This window comes from Xiphophorus hellerii, chromosome 8 (assembly GCF_003331165.1).
Source record: "Xiphophorus hellerii strain 12219 chromosome 8, Xiphophorus_hellerii-4.1, whole genome shotgun sequence".
Taxonomy (NCBI): Eukaryota; Metazoa; Chordata; class Actinopteri; order Cyprinodontiformes; family Poeciliidae; genus Xiphophorus; species Xiphophorus hellerii.
In genome coordinates this window covers 26,503,040-26,517,652 of record NC_045679.1, presented here as the reverse complement: position 1 = coordinate 26,517,652, position 14,613 = coordinate 26,503,040, and the positions used below count along the sequence as shown (strand labels likewise).

The following is a 14,613-nucleotide window of genomic DNA, read 5'->3' as shown; positions in this document are numbered from 1 at the left end:
CCGCGGCGTGGAAAACAGGCAGCAGAGCCTCCGCGTGGCGGGTTTTCTACAGGGCGGGTGGGAGGCAGCAGGAGGGCCCGGGGTCTGGGGCCAAAACCCTGGATTAGTTCATCTCAGAGGGCAGCCGGTCTCTAACCTGATCACATTTCTTCTTCAAACTCTACACAGCCACAAACCCCTCCCTAAAGGATTAGGGCATGGTTAATGTTGGTAATGTGTACTTCAAAAAGAAAAAATATAATAATAATAATTATCATTATTATTATAACCTCTGGATGTATAAAACAGCCATGTTCGGGATATTACAGGAAGCTTTCCAGGATCAAACATGACTGATGCATGGCGGTAGAAGCAGTGATCCAGTCTGACCTGCTCCGCTGCTTCAGCTGTAAATCTGCTCTCACGTTCCCCTCTGATACTTGATTTAAAAAAAAAAAAGAAAGAAAATTAAAAAAGGAAGGAATGAGTGAATTTCTGCCCAAACAGAAAATCTCAGGAATTTTCTATTAGAAAACCTCTGAAATTTCTGAGTTTGAAAAGTCAAAAGTTTGCTAGAAAAATCTCTGAGATTTTCTATAAAAAATAAAATGAAATTTAAAAAAATAAAAAAAACACAGAATTTTCTGAGTTTCAAACGTCAGAAATTGCCGAGTTTTTTTTTTTACCGGAAATTTAAAAAGTGTCTGTGTGATTATTAATAAGTGACATATTACAATATTCATCTTCATCATCAAATGTGAACCCAGATGATGACAGGACTAAATTATGCATTTGAAGCATTTCTGACATGCTGCCTCTGTGTTTGTGCATTTTGCAGATGGTGCAGAAATCCGCAACAACTAAATAAAAGACTTCAAACATTCTAGAGAAATTTATGTTTTCCTTACATGGTTTTCAAAATTAAATTTTTTCCCCCCCATCATCTTGTTGTAATGGCTTGTTATCACCACAAGGTGATAAGAGGATGAACAGAGGTGGCAGTAAAAAAATGTCAAACTTTAATTCAAAACACACTGTAAAATAACGCCCTTTTAACGCTGATAAACAGTAAAATTGTGACAGCAAAAAATCATAAGCTAAAAAACAAAAACTATTACTTTGATGTGAAGTTGCAGTGAACAAATTAATCTGTGAAAACAGCTATTTGTACGTCTAACATTCATGCTTTCATTTTATAGGTTGTTTTTATTTTCATTTTAGGAAAACTCGTATTTTCCTTGAGTTAAAAACAAAAAATACAGTAAAACATTGACTACAGCATCATTTTTTGCCGCCTAACCATAAGAGGAAAACAGGAGGTGGTGGCAGCATGATTCTGTGGGGACGTTTTCCTTCAGCAGAGCCAGGAAAGCCAGTCGGTTGACGGGAATATAGACAGACAACACACAACCAGCCCCATAAAGCTCCTGTTTAGATCCAAGCGTGGCCCAGTCAAAGTCCAGAGCTACGTCCAATTTACAGACACCCTCTAGTCTGACAGAGCCTGATCTATTCCAGTAAGTAGAATGAACAAACATGTCAACTCTCATAGAGTCACACTGCCAAAATACTGCTGAGTATTGACTCAGAGGGTTGGAATACAAATGCACACCACACTTTTCAGATTTACATTTTTTATTTTTGGTATAAAAAAAAAAAATTTTAAAGGTGAAAAACTAATCTATCTATTTCCTCCCACTTCACAATTATGCTCAGAGTAGAGGTGGGAATTTGTCGTATCATATTGCATCGTTTATTATTTATCGTGATAAATTTCCCATTCGCTGTTGTCATTATAAATTACAATTAACGATGTCATGATGTCATTGTCAAAAATGACCCGTTTTACTATTTTCTCCACCGTTTGTCATATACAATGGCTGTGCCATGCAGTCACCTAAGAAAGTTACAATAAATCGTCACTTTTATCATTATCGCAATAAAACCGCAAAAAACATCACGATAAAACGTCCAAGTTCGTATCGCCCACCAACAGCTCTGTGCTAGTTTGCCATTTAAAATCCAGATATATAATACATTTGGAGTTTGGGACTGAAATATGACAAAATGAGGAAAAGTTTTGGAGTGAAAAAAAAAATTTTAAGTCCCAGAGAGAGATTCACCGTGTCAGAGCGGGAGTCCTTAATAAAATCATACACAAGCAAAGCGGCAACGAGGATCTGGAGCAGCTCCAGCCTCTCCTGCAGACCCTTTTGTTTCAAGCTTATCTCTCCTCGTGTGACTGTACACAGCCACCATAAACCAAAAACTGCTAAACTAATCATTTAGGGTTTAATAAAACGGAGATCTCAACTTCCTTCTCTCTCTCTGTGTGTGTGTGTTTGTTCCTGCTGTGGAATAAATGTTCCTGTGAGGCAGACATTGCAGAGATCCTCTCTACCCACGCACAGCCTGACAGAGACACTGAGTCCACTTCTCATCTGCCCACTGAGGCACCCATCGCCCTCTTCAGACTCTCTCGTTTTGTCTGCAGACACGTGCCAAAAAAAAAATAAATTATTAAATAAAACCATCATTACAGCAGCAGCATCGCTCTTTGACTTCCAACACATGAGCCCCCCTCCCTCCCCCCTCTATAACAGGCCTGTTTGTCCCTAATTCGCCTCTGGGCATGGGGAGCTGAAGAGGAAGAGGAGGAGGAGGAAGAGGGGATGCCCAGGAGTGATTCTTGCTTCTTCGGGCACATTTGACGACTCTCCTTGAATTTATTCTGCGCTTTAAAGAAGTCCAAAGGCAAAAAAAAAAGAAGAAAAAAAAAGGAGCTTTTTAGAACATTCTGGAGAACATTCCCTGCAGATTAGCGGGAGGTGGAGGAGGTGGAGGGGGAGTCTCCAGACCTCCATCCCTCACGCAGCGTCCGCGCCCAGGACGGGGTCATGCAGGCGGGCATGCAGGACACACACAACGACCCGAACGCGGACTTACTTGCCGAGCTCCTCGTAGAGCTGGTACTCATCTGTAAAGCGCGTACAAGTGGTGGTGGCCATGATGCCTTGCTCCTCGGACGGACTGGATGCTTGTGTGTGTGTGTGTGTGTGAAGGGGTGTGTGTGCGTGTGTGTGGGGGTGTGTTTGTAAGTGTGAGTGTGAGGGAGGGGAGTCCCAAAATGCTGTGGTTGCGGACCTTTTTTTTTTTTTTTTTTTGGTGGGTGGGTGGAGGGGGCTTCAGTCTCCGCCCACCGCGGCGCTCCGGACGGCTGAGTGGTTGAGCTGCAGCCCGGTGCGCTCCCGAGGTTCCCGGCTCTCTCCGCTCCGCAAAGGCGAGCAGCAGCGCGGACGCTTTAAATACCGGGAGGAGACGCTCAGTACATGACGTGATCCTCCGGAGAGGGAGGAAAGAAAGTGAAAACACGAGGGGAACGCGTGGAAACCACGGAGGGGAGAGGAGGAGGGTGTTAGGAGCTGCTCTGGTTTCATCTGATAAATCAGGGGCTGAACTCCAGAACTCTCTAGATGATGGTGATTTCGCGTCATTGCAGCGAGGCTGATGCAGGGGATGTCTTTTTAGGTTTCAGCGAGGAAAACCCTCAGAGTTCACCAGAGAACATTCAGGTTCTCCAGGAACCTTTTGCTTCATTATGTCACTTTGAAGAGGACAAGACAGTGTTATGTATTTTCCGGGCACGAGGTGCCATTTCACAGCACAAACAACTGTTGTTGTTATATTCGGTTGATATGAAAATGCTCTATCAAAAATCGCAAATTGGTATCTGTCTCTTTAATATATAGCCAGCTTTAAGAAGCTCCTGCTTTTCAGCACCTGGGTGAAGTTTGAAGTTGGCCTTCACACTAAATTCAAATCTATTAGTGAACGTTTTCAGGCAGGGCCGGCCCAAGCCTCCATGGGGCCCTAAGTGAAATGTGGTTTTGGGGCCCCATAGTTCTGCTAACAATGTAGACTGGCTGCAATCAGCAGTTCGATCATTAGCTCATTCACACACCTGCTATAAACTTATTGCATCTCTGGCAGTGCTGTTTACATTATATTCATGTATAATAAGATACATTTATTGACCAACTGATTTATTGACCAGTTGACCACCGATTTTCTTCATTTTGGGGGATCGTGATCTGCTGATACTTACATGTGAAGCCCATCTTATCTTCTAATCTGATCTTCGTCAGCAAAAGTTTATAAATCAGCCTCTGTCCTCTTCTGCTCTACAGTGAGAGGTTTGACTGTCAGACCGACCCACCAGGTCAAGTCTGAACGTTTACAATTTATCAGCCAAAATCAAAATCGGCAGGTCAGGCTTTTTAAAGATTCGGGGATTGGCCAGAAAACTACAATCGGTGCAGCCGACATTCTATGATTAAATTAATTTCTCTTAAGCGTAACTCCAATAGCTAAAAATGTAATTTAGACCAGGTGAGTCGTTCTCTCCTGGAATGTGGACCGGTACCGGTACTGGACTGATTCTGAGCCTTCAAATGATTTTAACAGAAGTTTTACATAACTTGGAAGTTGGTGTAAAAATAATGTTTGTTTTAGCCACAAAATGATTATAATCAGCAGCAAACAGCAAATCCTCAACTAACGCAGAGCAGCTCATCCATGTAGCCTGACGTAAAAACATTTTGCTGGACAATGTCAAAGATTGAGAAGTTTTAATTATTGTTATCAAACTTTATCGTTTTGAAGCCAAAATACCTCAGAAATGTCCAGAGCCAACCATGAGAATCAACTCATGTAAAGTTTAAACTCAGTTTCACATAAATACAAATGATGTAGCATAAATGTTTGGCTGTTGAACTGGACCATTCCAGGTCGCTATCAAGATAATTTTCTATTAGCAGCTTTACAAATCTTTTACATTACATTACCAAGGCACATTAAAACAAACTTTATCTTGGCTTTTTTCTATTCTTCCTCTTTCCTCCCTCCCTGAAGGATAAGTCCTTTATGTAGACATTGTTTTGCTAACTTAACTTCTGACCGGAGCTTTGGACGTTTGGATGCTCTGCACTGCAGCTCGTTACCGGCGAAGCGTGCGGTACCTACCGCGACCACCAGGGGGCCCCCAAGAGCAATTTAGTTTTTTTTATTTTTATCTATAAAATAATAATTTCTACATACATTATCAAATATATATTATTGTAAAAACAAATCACTTCATGGTGAAACTGTGTGTTTTTGATATTATAATGACAGAAATTATTACCAAAACAAAATCAGCTCCACTGAGGGCGCCCCTTAGTGCAGAGGGCTGATCTTTGGTGACCTCTGGAAACTTCATTAAAATCTTCTCTATTTTTTTAAAATTGAAAACTAAAAAGAAAAAAGTCAAGATTCAAGGTTTTTTTTAAATATTTAACATGTTTTTATTCAACAAATCATTTGAAAAGCACTAAACCAAACAATCATCCCATCAGGTCGCCCTTTTGCTCAAATGTCTGTCGGTGTAATGTTGTTGGCAGCTCTTTGTCTTTCTTTGACTTTTAAAATTAGACAGAAATTGATGAATTGGTGAAAAAAAAAAACCCTTTTATCTCCATGACATTTTCCAGCACTGACAAAAGCAGATATTTGCAGCAGGACTGGGTTGAATCTCCCGAAACTTTGGTTGAGACTTTAGCAGGAAACCTGTTGTACAGACGTTTACCAACAGGGGGAGCTGGTTCCACAAAATCAAACCAGAAAACAAAAGAAATAGGCACAACGGATCTCAATAAATAATAACCGAACAAATAAAACCGTTCACTCTGATAAAACATCAACCTGGTGTTTGCCATCAGGACGCGCCTCTGTCATTATTCTCCTTCCACCCTTCTTATTTGATGATCCTGTATGTCCGCCGTCTGACCGTCCTGCGATGCGTCCTGCAGATAAAAGTGAGTCGGTTGGTCTTTGGCCCGGCCCGAGCCGCCTCTCAGAACTGCACGGCGCTGGGCGGGATGTCAAACATGGACGGGTCGAACTCCTGGCCCCTGAAAGGTGAGCCCTCTGCGTCCCAGCCCTTCTTCAGCATCTCATGCACTTTCTAGGAGCCAAAAGACAAGCAGACGTTACCCTGAACACCTGATGAGTTGAAAATCACTTCGTGACTCGGTTTTAGACAGAGTTGAGGTCGAGATCCGCTTCATCTGTTCAACCTCAGTGTTGATGTGTTTAGCTGCTCTTCAATGGACTATAAAATTGCATGAATCGGAAAAAAAAAAAAAAAAGTTTGATCAAAAGTATTTTCACTAAGATGAGGTTGAATCGAAATCGGTGCATTTTGCAAAACTGCGACAAAAACACTTTTTTCCGAACATTTACGTCATTAAAAATCCTGGCAGCTTCAGTTAAATCAGATTTATTTGTGACTCAGCCATGATGCTAGTAATCGGCATCTATCAGCCAATCGGCGTCTTATTCAGGCTTTGGAGCGACAAACCCCGTCTAGTTGGGAGCGTGCAGCGTTTTGGGGAGATTGTTGACGGTGATTTTACAAAGGAGTTACGGATTCAACATGTTACAATGACACACAAAGTCTCTATGAACTGTGGTGCTGAGAGCTCTGCTGGAGGCAGCTGCACATTGTCCGACACAAACAAACACAAGCCATCATCCTCCTGCTACTTCCTGTCGTCTCCTTTGTCATTTTCACCAGTAGTAAAATCAGCTGTTGATCATGTGACTCACGTGATATGAAAAAAATGTTTCCATTGCAGTTTTATGAAATACATTTATTTTGATACGCCCCCCCCCAAAAAAACATCATCCCAGCGCAAAATGTTTTTAATAAATAAAACATGAGGTTTTTTTTAATTGGCGCATTACCATTTAGGAAATTTGTTTTAGTCGTTTCAATTTGCATAAGGCGATGGTTAACGGATACGCGGCTGCTATTACAACATGTGTTGATGCTCCTCACCATTTCGTGACTCTGCGGTTTCCCCTGCTGCTTCTGGTGATAGTCGAACGTCAGCCTGTCCAGAACGGCGTGCTCTTCCTCGTCGACCGTTGCCATGGAGCGCTCGCGGTTGATCTGGTTGATGTCGATCTCCTTTTCGCCTTTCAGCACCGCGTTCCACCAGACCTCGGACGTCTTGTTGAGAGAAAGCTGCGGCGGCGGTACACCTGCCGGTTAGCCTGGGCACTAACGCGCAGCGGCGTCAGACTCTTGTGAACGCCGCACTCACCAGCACGCACTTCCCAGGCTCCAAACTCCACAGAGTCTCTTCGGTGTTGATCTTGTGCGTGAACTCTCCCTCCATCAGCGTTCTCTCCTCCGCTCCATCCTTCACGCTCACTCGCAGGCCGCCGCTCTGCAGGCTAACGCTGACCTGAGGGATGGTAGTGGGAAGCGGTTAGCGCCATGACGACGGAAGAGTCCAGACATGTCAGGAGGTGGAATGAACACCCAGCTCACCTGTCTGCCCTTCACCACCGTCTTGGGGACGAACACGCGGACCTCCACGTCGGTGTAGTCCTGGGACCAGCTGTAGTTTTCCCGCACGGCTCCGTTGTAACTGTCCGGGTTGGACTGGAACTCATTCTGAGGTCTGAAACAAAATAATCACACAAAAAAAGGATTTTTTTAAAAATTTACTTATTTAAAATGCAAACATAGGCAGAAGTCATTTTCAAATGATTCACCCGAAATAACTTTGCTTCGCTTTATTTCAAACGTTACCTTCGAACCAGGGCCGGCCCAAGGCATAAGCAAACTAAACAGCCTCTTAGGGCCCCAGGGCCACTAAGGAGCCCCTTCAGTGGAGCTGATTTTTTATTTATTTATTTTTTTAAAGTAATAATATTGAATATTGTTAACTGTAAACGTTCAGACTTGACCTGGTGGGTCGGTCTGTCAGTCAAACCTCTCACTGTAGAGCAGAAAAGGACAGAGGCTGATTTATAAACTTTTGCTGACGAAGATCAGATTAGAAGATAAGATGGGCTTCACATGTAAGTATCAGCAGATCACGATCCCCCAAAATGAAGGAAATTAGTGCCCAGAAATTAACTGGTCGATAAATCAGTTGGTCAATAAATGTATCTTATTATACATGAATATAATGTAAACAGCACTGCCAGAGATGCAATAAGTTTATAGCAGGTGTGTGAATGAGCTAATGATCGAACTGCTGATTGCAGCCAGTCTACATTGTTAGCAGAACTATGGGGCCCCAAAACCACATTTCGCTTAGGGCCCCATAGAGGCTTGGGCCGGCCCTGCTTCGAACCTTTGAACACATTTTGTCCGCCTTTAAAATTCATTTTTCCTCAAAAGACATTTTTATCTCTTATAGCATGTTGCTACCACTTGAGGGCAGCGTAAGACAATTTTAAAAAAGTCAAGCTCTGTTAGGAGATTTAGCTTTAACATTCCTTTAGAGTTTATTTGGCCATGTTGCAGAAAGTGAGATTACAAAACATATTCACCAGTCGCATTAGTAAATTATTATCTTTTTAATATTTATAGAAAAATAAATATTTGACCATTTCTGTCATTCTGCTGTGCAACTTTACATATTTTGTTGCATTGTCTGTGGGTTTTTCAAACGGCTTGAAAGGTCTTTATGGAGCCATGGCATGGAAAAGTTTGGGAACCCCAGAGCCGGAACATGGTGGGGCACTCACCTGTCTCCTTCTGCTGCTGCTGCTGCTGCTGTACGGCTAGCCGCTGCCTGTCCTTCTTCACCTCCTGGTCCGCTGCTAGCAGCTTGCGATCTCCCAGAATCTTCAGAGGCTGCAGGAGCAGAAACTTGGCCCGCGTCAGAGGAAGCGCTCTCAGTCCGCGGCGGCTCCGCGCTGCTCTTCTCCTCGGTGGCCTGGCAGAGCTCAGAGGACACCTCCACCTCCTGGGCAGCAGGGGGAGCACGCGAGCTCGCCCCCCTCTGTCGCTGCTCGCTCAGCCCTCGCTCTCTGTCGTGTTCGGCCAGCTTCTCAAACAACCCAAATGTCTGGAGAGGATGAAAAATCAGAGCATATGGCCTGATTAAAAGTAGAAATAGTGACGAAGCTTCTGCAAAACGCAGAGTCAGTGATACACTGTCAGGAGAAAGTGTTTGGAAATGAGAGACAGATATAGATGTATATGTTTAATCCTTTCACTTCACAATTATCCACTACTTTTTATTAGTCTATTGCATAAAATCCTAATTGTCTGTGCTGCAAACAGAAAAGTGAACAAGTTGTTCATATTTAGAAGGGTGGCCAATATGGACTGAATGGCTTCGTTCACTCCCTCTGCTGCCATTGCTAAAATTACAGGCAGACTACAATTCTAAAGCAGCGCAGAAAATCTTAGTCGTCGTTCGCTACTTCTCCTTCTGTTCACTGATTGGTCAGATAGAAATTCTACCGGAGAAATCCAGGTGAATGGGAGAAATTCCAACATGTCTGTGAAGCGAGATTTGGACTGAAACTGAGCGGAATTTCAGCAGAAGAAAGATGTAAAATCACAAAGTGTAAAATAATGAATTCAAGTTCAAGGACTGACTAAGTACAGTTTAAATAAATAAACATTTACCTGTAATTATTATTCATTAATGTTGATGTAATGTTTCTTCCTTCTTAACTTGTCTAAAATGTACATTATTTGCACATTTTCACAATCCATGCATTTTTTTTTATTACAGGATGTACTTTGGGTTCAACGGCGTGAAATCCAGATTAAATGACAGTTTCCCAGGTAGTTGTTGCCATGACGCCTGTGTAATCCAACTAAAATTTACCTTGAGCACCATCTTCTCCGCCACTCCTGGGGGGAAGCCCATCCTGTCGTTAGGACCAGACAGCAGCCGGTAAAAGTCCGTCTTTCGGTACAAAAAGCCAAAGTAGATCTGCAGAAAGTCCTGGATGTTCCCAACGTGCTGGAGGATCCCCAGCAGAGCGTTGTCGTACATCTCTGTCATCTCCAGCGGCGACGCCATCCCACCGTCTAATGATTCCGTCTGTCCACAAACCTGAGGACTATTCAGTCCGACAGCCAAACACCGTCAGGACACAGAAGTTTGAGAATAAGCGAGACGAGTTGAGCTCTCTTTACGAATGTTTTCCTCTTTCCAGAACAATACACCTTGTTCCGGTTATTGGGTTTCAAAATAAAAGTCCACTATTCTCTATGAGATGCTAGAACGATTGCTGCCAGGATGTGGACATTTTCTTCGTTTTTCCTCACTGAGACTGTATGTTTGACTGAAGACAGTTGGATCAAGGGCAGCTACAGCTGATATATCTTAAATATGTTGTGTGAAAAGCAGCAAGTCTAATCTGTAGAGGTGGACAGATCGATGCAAAATATTGAAAACATCAATACCAAGTCGGTATTAGTATTGGATCGATAAGTGTGCTAAGAACAATACTTTAGTTTCATGTTATTTTATTTTTATATTGTAGTTTTTTTTAACTCTACCTAAGAAATAACGCTTTTCTATGATTGGGCACAACTAAACACATCCAAAAAAAATTCGTATTTATTTTTGCTCACTTATTTAAATTAATAATATTTATAAGTAGTTAATATTTTCTGTAGTTGACTCATAAATATGATGGTGCGTTTTTGCCCTATGTAGGTAAACTTGAGGCACTAATTTTGATACTTTCCCGAATGACTATGGATTGAGTGAATTTAAAATGAAGTTAATACCACAATTGGACAAACGTGTATTTAAAAACAATTAAATTGATTACTTGTTCAGTGCAGTTCAAATGCTGTTGGTAAGATCAATTTCTTACGTTTAGTATAAATGGAAACAACAAAATCAACATTGTAACAACAAACAGTAAAATGAATAGTCCAACAGACATATCTTTCTGTGTTTTTTTTATTTTTATCAATAGCAAAACATATTTTTGACAAAAACTTTTGAACCTCCTAAATTATATTTCTTTTTGTTTTATTTTACTGCTACTAAAAATTTATACTTTGGTAACAGTTTTTAACCTGCTTTATTTTTTGCATTTCCGGTTGTTACATGCTATCTTGGGTCCGGTGGAAACCTATAACCACCGCTTGAGTTCCAGTTCCAGCTCCAGATTGGCAATGCAGCTTTCAGCAAGATTGGATATTTAGGGAATCTTTCACAAGCTGTAATAATCGCAGCGTCCATAAACCGATTCCACCAAATCTTAGTAACTGTTCCGGAGGGATGAAATCATTTATGTCCCTTTAGTTGACGGTGTGTTCACATTTTAACGAGAGGGAAACATGGCGGCGTCCTTGAGTTTCACAGGGAGCGCGAGGCTGCTGGTAAGAAAATGATTGAAAGTGAAATGTTTGGAATATTTAAACATTATTTCTGTTGATAATTACCTTTTAGTCTGTTTAATGTGTGCTCAGTGTTACCTCAGAGCTTTATAACTTTATTGTTGAAAACGTCTTTAGCTTTTGAGTGCATCTTTTTTTCCGAAATAGAAAAAAGGATGTATTTTTTTCTGTCCTTAACCATTGAAATAAAAATAAAATAGCAAATGAATGAACGAATAATTAAATAAATCCGTATGTTTCTGTAAAGTAAATATTCCTAATAATAATAATCACTGTAAAATCGCTAATCATGTCAGTTATCCAATTTAGTATATAAGTAAATAATTTTCTTTGTGGTTAAAAACTTCCCTTACAGTTTGTTTTAAACTAAGACCATTATATTATATTATATTATATCATATTATATTATATAGACAAGTCTTTAGCTTGTCTGGATGATGTAATTACAAAATAAATAAATATAAAGAGTGGGACTTATTTGTTGCCTACTCTGAATGTGATTTTGTTTCCTGAAACTTCCTACAAACATCATCTAATCAGTCTAGACTCATCTTGGACTTTGGTTTGGTCTTCATGATGTTCTTCCATTTTTTTCAGACTGCTTTGGCCCGATCTAGTGCGCTGCACAATTCCTTTGAAAGCAGGAGCTTCCATGCAACAGCGGTGTGCTGCAAGGTAAACATCCATCCTGTTGCTTTAGGTTCCTTTTAAGCTGTTGAAAGATATCATAACTCTTTTGTTCTGTTTGTTTAAAAAAAAATGTACACAATTTTCTGCAGTCGTAGTGAAATGCTTTTGTTAAAAACCCAACTGGGTTATGTTACCTACAATTCGGTACACGGTCGTTTCTTGTTTTTCTCATCGGTTGTGACTAAGGCGTGTCCACTAAAGGAGGTTGTGCTGATATAACTCTTTAAACATTTGCTGTTTTCCCGTCTCGTCTCCCTCTCCCGTCGTTTCGTAGAACCGAGCGGCTCGGATCCGAATTGGCAAAGGAGACAAGCCGCTGACATACGAGCAAGCGCTTCATCCTCATCAGATCGCTCACCGCAAAGGATGGCTGTCTCAGCACGCCAGTAAGCACGACCAAAGAAAGGCCAAACTCTGCTACACAGCACAAATCCACCAACTAAACATACTGAGATGCATATTAACATCAGTTCTGCCACGTTATATTTCTGAAATGGCATCTTTTAGCCAATTCAATTCCCATTTTCAAATCTCACATTACAATTAGGTCTCTTCCTCCTTCCATTTCCAGGTTATAAAATTATATTTTATCAGTGTATGGTCTTGATAGTTATTTGTTTTCAGCATTTATGGAGATAAATAGCCATAAAATGAGCAAATATCTCATACATGATTTGATTTGATCTTGTTTTATCTCATGAAAACTTTGATATCATTTATTTTGTTTCTGGTCCTGTCGAGATGGTTGACTTATATGAAATATGACAGATTAAAAAATAGCTCCAAGTGACCCCCTGCAAACAGATATTAATTATTGGAGTCATAAACTCTCATTTATTTACAGCAGACCATGTGGACTGTGAGCAAATCTCATTTGACAAAATCCTCTGCCCTCTAGAGGCAACTAGCAGCAACTGTTTCCAGATTAAAGGAGCTATAAAACAAATTTAAACTGTAAAACTTCTATTTTAGATAGTTTAATAAATAAATCTATACAAGGTGTTGATAATCTCAATTTTCAGTTATTAGCAAACAATCAAAGACTAGCAGCTTTTTAAAATATTTGTATGTCATTTTTAATTTTCATACACATACACGCTTTAATTTGTTGCAGGTAAAGATTTATGGTAAGCCACCAAATATAAACAGTTTCAGTAGGAGCAAAAAAAAAAAAAAAGAGTTCCTTCCATCCATACGTGGCTCTTTATGGCGTTAGCTTAGCACAATATAGCACTTTTTCTTTTTGCTGATCTGGTATATTTGGCTCTGGCAGGTAACCTGAAGGGAGAGCAGGGTGCGGCGGAGCGGACCGTGGAGGACGTCTTCATCCGGAAGTTCATGTTCGGGACCTTCCACGGTTGCCTGGCCAACGAGGTGGTGATCAAGCGCCGTGGAAACGTGCTCGTCGTGTGCGCGCTGATGCTCCAGAAGATGCCGCCTCAGAAGTTTTACTTTTTCATCGGATATTCCGAGTCGCTGCTGTCCCACTTCTATAAATGTCCGGTGAAGTTAGAGATTCAGACGCTGCAGGAAAAAGCCGTGTACAAGTACGTCTGACAGAACGAGCGTGTCGTTTGTCTTTGAGTCCTCTTAAAATAAAAACGTTTAAGAACGGAGCATTGGACAAAACTGTCCAATGATGTATTATGTCTTTTGTATTTTTTAATTTGTAACTGGAGCATAAACCTTGTTTTTATGGCATCTGCATTAAATCAAAAATGTTCAGACTGAGATGATATCAGATTGCATTTTGTACAGTTTATGCAAATTTGTGCATTTAAATTCTGCATAGATTTGTTAGAAATGAATGGAGATGTAAACATGTGAGCTGCTGTTATAATGAATAGACGTAGAATATGAACAGATTAAATTAGCAATAAAATCCAGGTTTTAAAGTAATCTTTTTTATTTGTACAATGTGACCTTTTATGCTCAATATTGGCAGAAACTCATTGTTCTGTAACTAGTTTATATTGCTGACAACTTTTTAAGATTATTGTTGAATGCCAGCAAATTAATATTAATTCCCTGCAGAAAGCTTCAGCTAAATAACTCCTTCAAATAAAATGTAATATTTTAGATTTTTTTATTTTTCATTCAAACTGAATTTATAATCAATAGCACAAATAACTGTCCAAGTAAACATGTTCAACTTTCCATGTTTATCTAGAGTAGTGTAAATTTGGATTCCTCTCATATTTTGGCAACATTGAATATTTTTATTTTTGTTTAAAGAAAGGAATTTTCTAAAAAAAAAAAAAAAATTTAACCACCAGAACAAATACAAATATTTACCAAGAACATTATGGAGAGTGAAGAGTGCCACATTACAATATATAACTCCTAAAATTATTTAAATGTCTCTGGAAATAGCAATAATTTAATGTAGAATTAATTTGAGCTAAGCTAAATGTATTGGTTTCATTTTACAAGTATACATATTAATGATTTAATAAATGTTATTTTTCTTTTTTTTTAAATGAAGCACATTATGAATTCATTTAAACTGTAATCTTCACCCATTAAACTCAGTGGGCGGAGCTAGGATTAATCAAATAGTTTGAAACTGTTGAATTAAAAAAATATCTGACATGTGGTACATGACAACTGAATCTACAAACTTAAAATGTCTCTCCTTGTGTTGAATTGAAAGCCAAAAGGCTAACTGTTGTATACTGATAAATACTATGCACACATGTAATAAAGCATTGCAATTTGTTTTTTCA

At 40.1% G+C, this 14,613-nt stretch overlaps 3 protein-coding genes across 7 annotated transcripts in view; 1 reads left to right on the top strand and 2 right to left on the bottom strand.

Annotated features, from left to right (window-relative positions):
- Positions 1–3,273, bottom strand: part of camk2b2 (calcium/calmodulin-dependent protein kinase (CaM kinase) II beta 2) — a 54,882-nt gene extending 51,609 nt beyond the window's left edge. For 2 of the 5 annotated variants that reach the window (XM_032569678.1, XM_032569682.1), the window contains exon 1: positions 2,926–3,271. In XM_032569678.1, the coding sequence (XP_032425569.1) occupies positions 2,926–2,987 (62 nt within the window). In that variant the 5' untranslated portion in view covers positions 2,988–3,271. Of the gene's footprint in view, positions 1–2,925 lie in introns of all 5 variants that reach the window. The other 3 variants (XM_032569679.1, XM_032569681.1, XM_032569680.1) reach the window with 3 other exon arrangements.
- Positions 3,274–5,292: 2,019 nt separating this feature from the next.
- nudcd3 (NudC domain containing 3) lies at positions 5,293–10,022 on the bottom strand. The gene is made up of 6 exons (XM_032569415.1): positions 9,663–10,022; positions 8,566–8,888; positions 7,355–7,487; positions 7,125–7,268; positions 6,857–7,045; positions 5,293–5,980 (listed from the first exon to the last, which is right to left on the bottom strand). The coding sequence occupies exons 1-6, from the start codon at positions 9,858–9,860 to the stop codon at positions 5,870–5,872; spliced, it is 1,098 nt and encodes a 365-aa protein (XP_032425306.1). The 5' UTR covers positions 9,861–10,022; the 3' UTR covers positions 5,293–5,869.
- Positions 10,023–10,911: 889 nt separating this feature from the next.
- Positions 10,912–13,618, top strand: mrps24 (mitochondrial ribosomal protein S24). The gene is made up of 4 exons (XM_032569416.1): positions 10,912–11,179; positions 11,795–11,872; positions 12,162–12,273; positions 13,161–13,618. Exons 1-4 carry the CDS (start codon positions 11,138–11,140, stop codon positions 13,442–13,444), a joined length of 516 nt encoding a protein of 171 aa, XP_032425307.1. The 5' UTR covers positions 10,912–11,137; the 3' UTR covers positions 13,445–13,618.
- The last annotated feature ends 995 nt before the right edge of the window (positions 13,619–14,613 follow it).